The sequence below is a fragment of the Cibotium barometz genome, chromosome 31, assembly GCF_041138505.1.
Source record: "Cibotium barometz isolate CiBa-2024 chromosome 31, ASM4113850v1, whole genome shotgun sequence".
In the NCBI taxonomy this organism is placed as follows: Eukaryota; Viridiplantae; Streptophyta; class Polypodiopsida; order Cyatheales; family Cibotiaceae; genus Cibotium; species Cibotium barometz.
Genome location: NC_141076.1, coordinates 46,434,991 through 46,450,829, shown reverse-complemented (window position 1 = coordinate 46,450,829; position 15,839 = coordinate 46,434,991). Strand labels below are relative to the sequence as shown.

General features: G+C 36.6%; 1 protein-coding gene across 1 annotated transcript; it reads left to right on the top strand.

Moving 5' to 3' along the window:
• The first annotated feature begins 520 nt into the window (after window positions 1-520).
• Window positions 521-1,902, top strand: LOC147620939 (BURP domain-containing protein 16-like). The gene has a single exon (XM_086825486.1). The coding sequence runs from the start codon at window positions 538-540 to the stop codon at window positions 1,657-1,659; it is 1,122 nt and encodes a 373-aa protein (XP_086681612.1). The 5' UTR covers window positions 521-537; the 3' UTR covers window positions 1,660-1,902.
• Window positions 1,903-15,839: the final 13,937 nt, after the last annotated feature.

Genomic DNA, 15,839 nt, shown 5'->3' with positions numbered 1-15,839 from the left:
GTCCACCTGCATGCGAACATACCTATCCCCAAAAGGATTTAAACCCAAGACCTCTAGTAGAAAGTCTAAGGTCTTCTAGTAGAAAGTCTAAGGTCTTCTCCACTAAGCTACAGCCTTCGGGATACTCATTTATTATTGTGAATAAATCCTTGCAAATAAACTATGACAAACATGAGAAATATATAGTGGTATTAATGTGAACACAATGATCTTTTCCTTTTGAGACGGTGCCTCCAACGTCCTTGCCAGTTTGTCATTGTCCGTATACATCTAGTCTTTATCATATACGACCCGTTAGAGTTTTAATACTAAAAAGAGAGAGTAATTGAAATGTTAACGTAGCTACATAATATATACGAATATGACTATGATATCTTATATATATTATTTGCAGATTATTACTCGCATATTCCTTTGACTATGGTTTGATCCCTCGTGGAGAGGAGCCATCGAACGTCGTGCGTCGGAATTTTCCAGGCGGGCGGGCTCGTCGTCGTTTTGTTACTGTGGAGCGTTGTGTACAGGTATGCTCTTTGAATGTATATGAGCAGAAGCAAGCAGGCAATGGCAAATCAAATGGGAATGGGTTCGATGGCTTTGATGATCATCCTATTGCTGCTGCAGCTGTTGATCACTCAACAATATGCCGAAGGCGGTGCGGCGGAGGTGGCCTGGGAGGCTGCGCTGCCTTTCGTCCCTTTGCCGGCCTCGCTATTACAGGAGGAGTCTCCTCTCTCCTCCAGCGAGAGCAACACCTGGGCCCAGAAACTCAGCACTGCATTGGCAACAACTGACAAGAAAGATTGTCCATTCTGCTCGCATTTTTCGTCCGATCTTTGCTCTCAGGCTGGACTAATGTGTACCCCCCAGCTGAGGCTGCCTCTCTTGGATTATGTCCGGCCGGATGACAACAACTACGACATCGTGTACAACTGCGTGCCCCCTTATGCAGCGGCCAAGGACGTGCATCCGGGCTTTTTCTTCCGCCTGCATGGCTTCTACAAGGGGGCCTCCATGATCATGCCCGACTTGAACCACCCCGTCCTCTCGCACCCTTACCTTCCTCTATCTCTCTCCCAGCAACTCGATCTCACCGTCCCCTCCCTCCCACGCCTTCTGTCGCTCTTCGGCATTTCAAACTCTTCCCAAATGGGCCGCGTCATGTCCCAGACCGTCCGCCTCTGCAGCCTGCCCACCCTGGACGGCTTCATCAAGGCCTGCACAGCCTCCATTGAAGACATGATCTCTTTTGTGCAGGCCCAGCTGGGCTCCACTGTCGACGTCCTCGAGTCCCAACCGAGCCCTAAGTACGTGGGACAACCACCCCAAGATGTGAAGGCGGTCTTACTGTGGGTTGAGCCGCTCACTGGCATTCATACCAACATTGTGGTCTGCCACAAGGTCATGTTCCCGTCCATGGTCCGTGTGTGCCATCAGCTCAACTACACCAAGGTCTACGAAGCGGAGCTGCAGCTTCCGACGCACCACCAGAGCAACGTCCCGCCGTCCAAAACCATCCGTGCCTTCGCTGTCTGCCATTTCGACACCACCAACTGGAGCCCGGAGCATCCGTCTTTCGCCGTCCTCGGCATCTCCCCTGGTAAGGGTGAGGTATGCCACTGGGTCAGAGCCAATGAGTTTATCTGGGTACCTGTCTGAGAAGATACACTTGCTCTTAATTTTCAGATAAGAGCGACGTTCGCCTTCTATAATAATACTAGGTCTCGCTCTAATATATTAGACGAAAGTACGCAGGTAATATTCCCCCCCGCCCCCTCGCTTTCTCGTTGAAATATGTAATGCGCAACAGCGTGTCAAAACATAATGAGTAAATAAAACCATTTATAGATAAAACGCAATGCGAGTTGTAACCGTTCTCATCAATCAATAACCAATCTATCATTTGCGTGTGTGTGTGCTCTCTTTCTCTCTTATAATTATCAGCGTGCTCTTTTTCTCTCTTATAATTATCATTATTCTCTCTCTTGTAATTATCATTAGTTTATGCTATTATACAAAAAAGAGAGCACAATGCACAGGAGCATTAAGATAGCTTTACGTAGATTTCGGGGTGCCTCAATACGTGGCACCCGGTTGACCTCGGTATCCGGTCATCCGGTTTTGGGATTTAGAAATTTTTCTAAGTCTTAGTGCCATGTCCAAACATTGGTCCGTACAAAATGATGCGAACATATGTACAAACACATGTCTAGACGTCACGTGTATAGACATATGGGAGATAGGATTCGAACCAGTACCTCCCTCATCCCAAGCACGTGCCTTACCAACCCCAATATGGCACAACCGTGACAAACCCATATTTGCATATGTATACAGCCCGATGTCTATACACATGCGCCTACACTCGTGGGGGTGGGGACCAGCTACCACCTGTGGGCGCGATCAAATGGGGTGCCACGTATCGAGGCACCCCTAGATCTACCTAAAATCCATTAAGATCTCTATGCATGCTAGCTATATGCTCTTATGCATACACAGAGCTCTATGTATAGTAGCTCTTCTAGCACAAGAGCATTAAGCTCTATATGCATAAGAGCTCTAAGATCTATGCATGTAACTTCGATAAGCTCTAAGCATAAGACCTATATGCATGCTAGCTATAAGTACTAGCTATTTGCCTTACTGGTATGCTCTTATGTATATACATAGCTCTATGAATAGAAGTTCTATGCACAAGAGCATCGAGATCTCTATGCACGTTACTATCTAAGTTGCATTAATTTGGTTAAATTATTTAAAAAAATCAAATTATAGGTCTTTAATTCAGGTTTTATTTAAATTGTAGACAAAAAATGAAATTTTACCAATTGTTTCAATTGAAATAATATTTTGATCAAGACATTTTTTTAAATCAAAACATTTAGGTCTTTATATTTAGGTTCTTATTTCGATCGAAAGAACCTAAAGTGCATTCAGTAGTATATTTTCCATTTAGGTCTTTATATTTTCCATTTAGGTCTTTATATATAGGACCATATTTTGGTCAAAAGAACCTACAATGCCTTCAATGTCATGTTTTCCATTCCACATCTTAAGCTTTAAGTAAAAAAAATTACCTAGTGTACCAATTTGTGAAAACATTCTAATTAGTGTAAATATTTTAATAAAATAATAATTACGCATCTTGAGCTTTAGATAAAAGTTTTCACCCTTGTTTATTCCCTAGTGTTTCAATTTGTGAAAACATTCTTATTCATTAGTGTAAATATTTTAAAAAAATAATAATAATTTATTTTATAAAGTGTTTTAGTTTGTGAAAGCATACTATTTTTCTTATAAATTAGATTTATTAAAAATCTTTAAAAATTAATATTTATATTTAAAAATTAATTAATTAAAATAAAATAAAAATTACACTTTGATACCATGTGGGTCATTTTGTGTGCATATTTCATGATCGGGGGGTTCACTCATGAATATGTAAGCATAGCACATGGGTTCAATAGAAGGGATTTTTAAAATCCCTTTTTTACACATTTTTTACATACAGAAAGGTACCATTTAAAGAGGGTATTCACAGGTTGAATAGAAAAAGGGTATATTCATGAAAAATTCACAGATAAGGGATTTTTAAAATAGGCCTTGAGTACACGCGATAGAGAGGGTTTACTTATAGTGAACCCCTCGATATTACATATCTTTATGATGTGATTTATATTTATGTTTGACTTAAATAAAAAAATTTAACCAAAAACACATTTTGATCTAATGTGGAGTATTATGTGTACATATTTTACATTTGTGTGATGCATTTTATGTATCATGCAAAAAATAAATTATAGTACATTTTGATCTCTTATAGACATTTTGTGTACACATTTGATACATTGGGTATCAACTTATGCTTACCCCAAATCCCAAGCTTGAAAACGTTAATAAATCACATTTAATCTTCTTGTATGATATTTTATATGTTTTTTTATTTTAACATTCGAGACCCTCAAATACAAGTTCCTTTGACTTAAACATCATTCCCAAAAAATGATAATGTATATATTAGCTACACATCATTGGACTTAGGGCCTTTTCAATAAATCATATACATAATCAAATATAGTCGATAAAATAAATTATTCTTATTAATATTTTTAATGCTTTCTATTTATATTGGGTTTCATAATAATTTCTCTCTAGAATGAATAAATGCACTCATGAAAATAATTTAATTTCCAATTTGTTTTTAGTGATCCAACTTTATAGTTTATATGTCTACAATTTTTCATTTGTAAATGCTTAGCTTTAAAAAATTTTACCATTAAAATATTTAAAAATTAAAATTAAAATTATTCTTTGTTTGTTATAGAAAATCAGGTGATAAGGGAAAAGAGAAAGAATTGACAAACCCAAAATTATGTGCCTTCACTGAAAGCGTTATGCTAACAATGTTGAGGATGAGTGACAACGCTCTTAGTGAAGCCTTCCAAGATAAGATGAGTTTCACCAATTTCTTGATACAAAGTGTCCAATGTAGGATTCACATAGTTGATCGAGGCCTTTTCCAAGTTTGCTAAGAAGCCAGATCTTGTGGAGAGTCATCTTGTTCCAAAGTGCAATCGCATTATTGGATAGTTGGATCAATTGAAGATACCTCAATCTATTCTAGATACCCTCATTGCTATTGTGAGTAGTTTGAATATGTTGTAAAGTTATTTCAAACTTACAAACAAAAACCTCTACCAGAAAGAGAGGTTACGATAGCTTCACAAGCCACTAGCAGTAGAGTCAAGATGAGGACAAGTGAGGCTACATTAAGTCATTCTATCGAGTCGCATCTCAGGCAACAAGCATCCAAGGGAAATTTGGACTCAAATTGCCCCCTTTACGGATTTCTACACATTCTCTCTCTAGAAAAAATGGGCTCATGGTATAATTTTTGCAAATCAACTCAGAAGTGAGCAAAGTTTGGACATTTGGAATCTACTCTTCGAGACCTTTCCAATTACATATAGCATGATGGGCAATTCTGCATATTGAAGAAGTCCCCAAATTTGGTGATGATATGGCACATCATCACCAATCTGGGGACTTCTTGAATATGCAAAATTGCCCAGCATGCTATATATCATTGGAAAGGTCTCGAAGAGTAGATTCCAAATGTCCAAACTTTGCTCACCTACTGAGTTGATTTACAAAAAAATCACCATGAGCCCATTTTATAGAGAGAGAATGTGTAGAAATCCTTAAAGGGCTGAATTTGAATCCAAATTTTTCCTAATGACTATTGGGTCCAATGGTGCTCACATGGATGTTGCACCTTTAATGATGATTCTACCCACTCTAGAGACAAGGTTGGGTTTGGGTCTAAATAGGGCTGTAGTAAAAATCATTATCATGAAAAGCTCTTTTCCTGACAAATTTTATTCCACTACGATAACCAACTAAAGGTTGGGAGATACAAGTGATCAAAAGTTGTATGCATCACACTTTAATTTTTAAGTATACTTGGAATAGCTCACTTAGAGCATTGGTTCTTCCTCGCAACATGGGATGGATATCAAAGGACATCGGTGGATGTTTTCACACTACACAATAACATTGAGCTTCTACCAAGAGTGCAAAAAAAAGATATTCTAGTTGGTTTACGGCTTTTGTTGCACCATGTATCATGTGCATGAAGCTGTTCTATTGCACAATGATATTCATTCAAGAAACATCATGTTTCACACTTCTCATAAAAGTTTGACGATGTTTACATCTGTGTTATTGATTGGGCATGAGCATAGATAAAATGATCTCTATTCAAGAAACATCATGTTTCACACTTCTCGTAAAAGTTTAAAGATGTCTAGGTTGGTGTTCTTGATTGGGGCATAAGAACTTGAAAAATTATGTGCAAAGTGCAAGCGCGTTGCTCCTGAGTGCTTCAACACAAATCCACCTTCTTGGTATATTACTCAAGAGTGGTACTCTATTCATTACCAAATAAAGTCTATGTTAAAAGAATGTTTGTATTAGAGAATATGAAACACATATATTTTGCTAGCATGATTCAAAAATGCACCAATAGAGCCATGGATCAAGAACCATATAAGAATTCTTATACATCAGATTTTTTTTAACATTTTTAAGCATACTTCGAAGTATGATATTATAATATGTACTTGCAATGCAGGAAACTTAAGGACTGCACTCATTAACATGGAGTACACACATGTTCCACTCATCATAGGGAGTAGCACCTACTACACTCAATAATGGAGTACACACATGGCTTCTCAAAAGGGAGAAGTCCACCCCATGGAAGCTAGGAGCTCCAAAGAGTAAGAGTACTCAAGAAAGTATAATGATCAAAAAGGTATAAAGAGTAAGAGTACTCAAGAAAGTATAATGATAAAAAAGGTACAATGTCCATGAGCCCTATGCCTCATATAGGGTCCCCTAAAAGTACACATGTAAATGTCCCTAAGCCCAAGTGCCTACGCCCCATTCCCCATGTGCATGTGCACCCAAACCTACTTCATTATAGTACTAACTTAAGCGTATAGCCTGATGATGAATAAATCATGTGCATAAATCATTTTGATCTTCTTTTTTAGTGTATCAAGATAATGTATTATTTACTCAAATTTGATCTTATTTAAAATCATCTCTTATGTCTTGATGTTTAATATTATATTTAATCAAAATTTTCTTATTTTGAGTGTCTATTATGCCTTGATATTAAATTTTTTGAGTAATATTTTTAAATTTATAAATGATTATAGATTTAATTGATATTTTATTTTAAAAGTAAGAAATACAAAATATCAATCGTTTTGCATAACTATGGCTGAACAAGAAGTTAATCCTAATGTGAATCAAGTCAAAGCTAAACGACTAATCAAAGAAGCTTTCCCCAAGAACTGGACCACAAATGTTAGATGGTCCAGATGATTCAAAGAAAGTAGAGAAGACTCTTCTTTCTTTGAAGGAGGTTAGTCAAAGTCTTTGTCCTAAGCAGTTTATTTGTGGAACCCTTTTCAAAAGACTGGTGATGCTAGAGGCATAGCTCCACTGAAGTACATGGATTGCCAACATGTTAGACTAGCCAATTAAGTTCTTTTAAAGAGGTTTCTCTCAAGATAAAGAATGTTGTTCCAAATCACAAAACAACTGTTTATTTATCTTGTTCAACAAATTTATGTACATGACATCCTTAGAATTGATGGGAATGATAAACCAAGTAATGTAGGCATAGGAAGAGGCCGACCAACTATTGTGCGCAAGCATGAAGAGTTGATTGGAATGATAAGACAAGTAATGCATGCATAGGAAGAGACCAACCAACTATTTGTGCACAAGCACGATTGTTGGAATGATAGAAGTAGAGTTGATTGGAATGATAAGCCAAGAAATGCAAGACACATGAAGAGACCAATCAACTGTTTGCAAGCACAAAGAGACGATAGGCCATCAGAACAAAACGTACCTATTGTTGTGAGATGACAACAAAATTTCATCAAGAAATGGTACAATTGGTAACTCAAGGATCCTAACTTGTATAATGTCAGAAGAAGTGTAGAAGACTTGTAAGAAAGAATTCAACAACTTCGAGAAAGATTTACAAAGCTCAAAGCTAAGAATGAGAAATTAAAAAAGGTAATGTTTTAATGATGACTTTAATCTTATAAATCTAGAGGACCTTCTCATGAGTAAAAATATTAAAGACATCACAAGACCCAATACGAGACATCAAAAATAACCTTTTGTAACTCAAGAGAATGTAACTCAAAATGAAGAGCATGTTGTTATAACTTAAGACAATGTAGATAAATAAGTATTCTACTTTGACATACACTATGTTACAAAAGATTTTTGATATTAACCTCATATTTTTTAGGGTAACTTCATATTTTTTATAGTTTTATAAATCTAGAGGACCTTCTCATCATGAGTGAAAATATTAAACACATCATCGCAAGACCCAATACAAGACATCTAGAATAACCTTTTGTAACTCAAGAGAATGTAACTCAAAATGAAGAGCGTGTTGTTATAACTCAAGACAATGTAGATAAATAAGTATTCTAATTTGACATACACTATATTACAAAAGATTTTTGATGTTAACCTCATATTTTTTATGTTAACTTCATTTTTTTTATGTAACTCATGATTGATAAGTCTCATCCTTTATATATATCAATTTATAACTTTGTATGTAATATCTGATTTTTGTTAATGGTTTGAAAATATAAATCTATGTGAATTATGTCAAGCAAATCTTTAATTTGGGCCTCTTCAATGCAAGGACATGAACAAGATCATTAACTTCTTCCATTTCACTACACTCTGACTCTAACTCAAATTCATCATCGTCAGCTTCTTGCCATTGTCACCTTGTGATGATACATTAAAAAGGTAATGTTTTAGGATTAACTAAGATGTGTATATTAGAGAATACATACACAAGGTTTACATCTCAAGATGCCTTTAATCTATTGTGCCTCTTTGAATGAATGAAGTCAAAGACAGACCGATTTCTTTCACAGCTTCCTAAAGATGCTGGAACTGTTGGTACTCATGTTCCAATGAATTAAAGTTCATCTAATTCACATCGAAACTCCTTCAACCAAATTCGCATAAACAGTTCAGATTTAGCTTCGCTAATTTGTAATTTGATACATTATCTAAAACTATTAATGCAATTATAATTTTACTACCACCCACATTAGTGATTGACCATATATAACCCTTCTCAATATAATGATTATTTTATTCTCTCAATGATGTGTCAATTATTTCTAAAAATATAGTACCTCTACTAGGACAAATGCATAAGATATTTATCAAAGGCTTTGCTTGATTATTTGTCCATCCATCTATTGCAATGGTACATCCATATGTGGGCACATAATCAAATATTGTTCTTTTCAAAGTTTACTGCACTAAATTTTTTATCTTATCAAAAATATTATGTGTGCATCTTATTATAATCTCACAAAGTAAATTGTTGACATCAATGCATCTTGAAAAATGAATGACATTGAATATAATACCAAAAGCTACAAAGACTTGAGTCCATTTCAAATGCAATTCCAAGTTTCCTTGCCACTCAAAACCTTATTTTAATTTACTTTAATTACCAGGTTTTGTTGCACCCATCCCCACATCACATTATGATTACATAATTTCATCTAATGCATGAGCTACATGACCACTTATACAGTTTCTTCAGCAACCATTCTATTATTATTTATATTAGAGGTCATACAAAGTTTTCATTTATTATTTTTGGAATATTTTTCTTGTTGTATATACTTAAAAATATAGTCTGTACCGCATGAGGTAGATTAGGACATTTATCTACATTTCTACCTAAGCTAGTCAGATGATCTTTAATTCGAGTTGCTCTTCCACTAAATGTACGGCCACAAGATCTGCGTTTTGAAGTTGTCAATTTATGTATCTCCTCCATACATTTCTGATCTAGTCCTCTCCTCATTTATGCTTTTGCTTTTAAACCTGCAAGACAACATATAATATACATTAGTTTTTCATATTTTAAAATTTTCTAAAAACATAAATTAAATAATTTATATTTATTATATAAGTAATATTTTTTCTATTATGCAAACTCTAAGAATAGAGTATTTAAATTTTATTTTTAAATAATTATTTTTCTTTAAATAATGTAACAAGAGAATATATTATATTTAAAAATAAAGTAAAAACTTTTTTTTTTTGAAGTTGATAAAATCTTACTTTAAATTACTCAAACAATGATTCTTTGCAAGAGTCAAAATTTAAGATTTATAAGCAAAAAAATATTTTCTCAATTAAGTTTTCACTTCATCAATTAAGATATATTATCTACTTTAAAAAATATAATTCACAAATTTAAAAAATTTCACTTTATCAAATGTAAACAATATTATTTATCTTATCCACATAAAAAAGCCATGGCTTCAATAAAAGAAAAACTTAATTAAATAATTCTATCATATCTTATAAATGAAGAATTTTTATTTTATAAAATGTAAGCATAATAACTATTTAATATTTTATACTGATAATATAATTTATTTTTAAAATAATAATTCAAATAAAATTATACATATTTTAAATAAAAAAGCACGTTTCTTTAAATGAAATAAGAAATGATTATAATAAATTCTAATATTATAAAAATAAATATAGAAATTATAATAAATACTGTAAAAAGAAAGATTAATATTAAATTTATTTACCACAATGGTTTCATTAACAGATTATTTTTTAAAGATAGTTGATTTTGTGAAAAAGGCAATTTCATATTGGGTGTGTAAGTGGTGTGACTAGTTTTAAGTTTGCATGAATATCCGGCTGGGAACTCTTTTCCCTGGTACGCGGGACAAAACCTAACCAAATTCTTAATTGGATCCCATCACTACAGTGGTTAGGCGGTTGGCTAACCCATGGGACTGGATGGGATTAGGCTGGACTGATGGATCCGTAAAATGAGACTCAATTCTGTTATAGTAGGATATATAAAGTAAATCCTGGATAATAATTGTTCTATGGAAAAAGAATCAATAGCTGTGCCTCTGGATGGGGAAAAAAGTGTTGGTTTCTATGATCCAAGTGCAAGTTTCTTCCTTGATCTGACCAAGAGACTCACAGGTTTTGTCGGATCAGTTTGGTCAGTAATATGACCCTGACTACGTTAGAGTAAAAATATCACGGAGGAATTACCCGTGCTTTCTGGGCAAGGGAAGTTTTTCTAGGTTCCGTTTTTGAAGAACTGAGGGATTAGTCTCTTGTTTGGATATCCATGGGAGAGGCCTCGAGTGAGGGATCTTGCCCGCACAAGGAGTGCTACTTCCGCTGCTAGCACCACCAAATCCATTGCGCGAAGGGGGCAGGGATCTTTCATCGAGGGTGGCAATGATATGCATCTAGTTCTCAGAGTCTTCTAGCTCTAGGAGGGGCACAAATTCCATAATACTGTCCCGTTCTTCATCTAGCATTTTATGGCATGTTTGACACAAATGGACTGAAATGGATTTGGCCATCATCGAGTCCGCTGCGAAGGGCCTACCACTCATGGGATGGATTTTCCAAGTGCTCAAGTTGACCTTCAATCTTTGGTCTCTCTTTCGAATGTATATATGATTTGTGTCCCATACATGGATCATTTTGGTTTCCCTCATGGACGTCCTAGGATGCAATCATAAGAGACAGGCTGTTGGCCAAATTTCATCACCAAGAAGGGATGCAATCATGAAGGGATGTCCTAGGATGCAATCATTTTGGTTTTTCTCATGAAGGGAAGTCATAGGATGCAATCATTTTGGTTTCCCTCATGAAGGGATGTCCTAGGATGCAATCATAAGAGACAAGCTATTGGCCAAATTTCATCACCATGAAGGTGTGCCAGAAGTTGAGAATCTTTATCTTGAAATCCAGCAAGTCCTATGGGTTTTGTGGTGGCTCCGTTAGAAAGTTTCACAAGAAAAGTTGCATCATCCATGGGAGGTTCCCCCCACTTCCCCCAGCATTGCTTCGTAACAATTCTCACTCCTACCATGCCATATAGGATGGCAGTGACTTGAAGGTGATCAAAAGTTAAGGAAAGTGCGCAAGTTGACCTGCCAGAAGTTGAGAATCTTTATCCTGAAATCCAGCAAGTCCTATGGGTTTTGTGGTGGCTCCGTTAGAAAGTTTCACAAGAAAAGTTGCATCATCCATGGGAGGTTCCCCCCACTTCCCCCAGCATTGCTTCGTAACAATTCTCACTCCTACCATGCCATATAGGATGGCAGTGACTTGAAGGTGATCAAAAGTTAAGGAAAGTGCGCAAGTTGACCTTTGATGTCTGGTCTCTCTTTTGAATGTATATATGATACGTGCCATACATGGATCATTTTGGTTTCTCTCATGAAGAGACGTCCTAGGATGCAATCATAAGAGGCAGGCTCTTGGCCAAATTTCATCACACCAACAAGGGATGCAATCATGAAGGCATGTCCTAGGATGCAATCATTTTGGTTTCCTTCATGAAGGGAAGTCATAGAATGCAATCATTTTGGTTTCCCTCATGAAGGGATGTCCTAGGATGCAATCATAAGAGACAAGCTATTGGCCAAATTTTATCACCCCATGAAGGTGTGCTAGAAGTCAAGAATCTTTATCTTCAAATCCAGCAAAAGTCCTATGGGTTTTGTGGTGGCTCCGTCAGAAAGTTTCATAAGAAAAGTAGCGTCATCCATGGGAGGTTCCCCCCAATTCCCCCAGCATTGCTTCCTAACAATTCTCGCTCCTACCATGCCATATAGGATGGCAGTGACTTGAAGGTGATCAAAAGTTAAGGAAAGTGCGCAAGTTGACCTTTAATGTTTGGTCTCTCTTTTGAATGTATATATAATTCGTGTCCCATAAATGGATAATTTTGGTTTCCCTCATGAAGAGGCGTCCTAGGATGCAATCATAAGAGACAGGCTGTTGGCCAAATTTCATCACCAAGAAGGGATGCAATCATGAAGGGATGTCCTAGGATGCAATCATTTTGGTTTCCCTCATGGAGGGAAGTGATAGGATGAAATCATTTTGGTTTCCCTCATGAAGGGATGTCCTAGGATGCAATCATAAGAGACAAGCTATTGGCCAAATTTCATCACCATGAAGGTGTACCACCAGAAGTCAAGAATCTTTATCTTCAAATCCAGCAAAAGTCCTATGGGTTATGTGGTGGCTCCATCAGAAAGTTTCACAAGAAAAGTAGCGTCATCCATGGGAGGTTCCCCCCACTTCCCCCAGCATTGCTTCGCAACAATTCTCACTCCTACCATGCCATATAGGATGGCAGTGACTTGAAGGTGATCAAAAGTTAAGGAAAGTGCGCAAGTTGACCTTTAATGTTTGGTCTCTCTTTCGAATGTATATATAATTCATGTCCCATACATGGATCATTTTGGTTTCCCTCATGAAGAGACGTCCTAGGATGCAATCATAAGAGACAGGCTGTTGGCCAAATTTCATCACCACCAAGAAGGGATGAAATCATGAAGGGATGTCCTAGGATGCAATCATTTTGGTTTCTCTCATGAAGGGAAGTCATAGGATGCAATCATGTTGGTTTCCCTCTCATGAAGGGATGTCATAGGATGCAATCATTTTGGTTTCCCTCTCATGAAGGGATGTCCAAGGATGCAATCATAAGAGACAAGCTATTGGCCAAATTTCATCACCATGAAGGTGTGCCAGAAGTCAAGAACCTTTATCTTCAAATCAAGCGCAAGTCCTATGGGTTTTGTGGTGGCTTCGTCAAAAAGTTTCACAAGAAAAGTAGCATCATCCATGGGAGGTTCCCCCCACTTCCCCCAGCATTGCTTTGTAACAATTCTCACTCCTACCATGCCATATAGGATGGCAGTGACTTGAAGGTGATCCACATTACAAACCCTGATGTCTTCTTTCTTGCTTCTCCTGTGAGTTTAGACGTTCTTTTCTGATAGGTGCATATTCATTCAAGATGCAAATATGCAAGTCCACCTTCCTCACTCATGATGAATTTGAGGTGTTTGTTATTTCTGTGAGTGCCATAGTAGACACAATGGAATATGGTAGGTAGCTTGGATCCCAAAGAGAAGCTTGAAAGAGAGACCTACTGCAAAATGAGAGAAGGTCTTAGGAGGGAGAGAGAGAGAGAGAGAGAGAGAGAGAGAGAGAGAGAGAGAGAGAGAGAGAGAGAGAGAGAGAGAATCTTTGAGTTGTTGAGTCAGACAGAGAGGAGATATGATAGTAATCAATGATGAAAACGGTTTTTAGGTGGGTTTGCTATAAAACATAAATTTTATATTACTAGCCTATCTGAAAACTCGGGGAGGTCACTATATGTAAATCCTCTATATCACGTGCATTCAAGGCCTATTTAAAAAGTCCCTTATCTGTGAATTTTTTAGTGAATATAATGTATCCTTTCCTATTCAAATCTGTAAATTTTTTTTAAAATACAATAAATAAATCCCCTCTGTAAATATATTTCTGTAAGTTTTAAATATTTAAAATGTCCTTCTGTTGAACCCACGTGATACTTACATATTTATACGAGTGACCCCCCCGAGTCTGAAAATTTAAATTTAAATTAAACTTTTTATGTTTTATGCATTCAAAAGTGAAAAATAAAAAAAGCGTAAGTTTTCCTTGTCTTTTAATGACTGTTGATTTAGAATTTGTGGGAACTTAAAAAACGCAATGAAAGTGTATTAAACAAGATTGTCTTTTAATGACTGTTGATATGGAACTTAGAGGGAACTTCAAAAACGCAATGAAAGTGCATTATATGTGATTGAAAGTTATTTTGAGACGAATTGTAAGAAAAAATATTTTTGGGACCCCTATATGGACGAGATCGATGATGTTTCCAGAGTTTTAGTGGCTAGAAAGAGAATCCTAGAGTGAAACTCCTAGAGAGGGAAAACTAGAGAGATCCCCTACTTTTAGGGCCAAAAGTAGGCTTCATTACGACTTTGTCTCGTTAAACCTCAAAAAAATGAGTCTTAGTTCCTTAAAATTAGGGATTCTTACAAGGACCTTTTTATGCTCAAATGCCCCGTAATGCTTGCATAGACACAGTCACCACCCACGTATCCACCGACTACCACCCACTAATGATGGACCTAGTATACAAGGTAATATTCCTCATACAGTCACCTCGGGGGCTCCCGCCCCCGTCCCCGAACTCCCACGTAACGCTCGTACCCCTAGCCATCTCCTAACTATCATCAATGGTCACAATAATGACCCCTCGGCATCTAAGCCGGGGTTCCCACTAAAGACATATGCACCATAGCTACTCTTCATAATGAGGGCCTAACAAATGTGCATTATACATCAAAGTGAGATACATGCTAAGAGGCGGGCATTGAGTGTATACTAACAAAGTGCCACTAGAACACTAGGCGCTTATAAAAAAATTCTTCAAATAGAGAGAATATCTACTCAAAAGAGCCAAAAAATCAGCAAATATTAGAGCTAGAGACCCACCATTAGGAACTCAATGGAGTCTTTTTGGGCCCTTTAATTTGCCATGAGGTTATGGAAACGTTTAACTTTTTGACAAATAGGAGCCCGCCATGTAAGCAAAAACCAATGGTTTGTAAGAGAGGTGTAAGAGTGGTCAAAGGGTGCACTTTTTTCCCCAAAAGGGGAGGGGGCAATTTTACAATTTTCGGACCTCCATAACTTCTACATACAAGCTCCGATTTGAGCGGAGATTACAGATCCGTGATCTACGCATCAAGAGCTTTCCATAGATATGTTACATGATATGGTTTTATCCGCTAGATTTTAAATTCCATTTTCCCCCCAAAATTCAAATTCGAATAAAGTAGCCGTTTTGAAGCTTCTAATTAGAAAACGTTTCTTCTTAAGAGAAAAGGTTTGACTCCCTTAAACTGCCAAATAAAAGGGCCCAAGAAGACTCCATTGAGTTCCTAATGAAAGTCTCAAGGGGGAAGAACAATACTTATAATATACAGAAGCCTTTAAGGCAACAAAGGAGTTCTGCTCTAGCACTGAAAGGATCCAATGAAAAGAGCTAGTGTAAATGCCTTGAAAATACATTCTGAAATAGCTAAAGTGCTAGCCCATGATTACCCCAATGATATAGTTTCACTTGATTCCAAAAAGACTTCCTTTATAGACTTGATGAAAAAAGTCTATAAAGGAAGGGAGATGCAAAGAAGGAGGTTGAGCCTTCAAAACTAACCATTGGTCAAGAGGACTCTAAACAAGTACCTTCTCAATTCAATAATTATAAAGTCAAAAACTTAAAGATGTGTAACCCACCATAAAAAAGGAAAAAACATGAGGATTTGGAAGATGCAAAATAGGTGGATTTAGCATTACCTATTGGA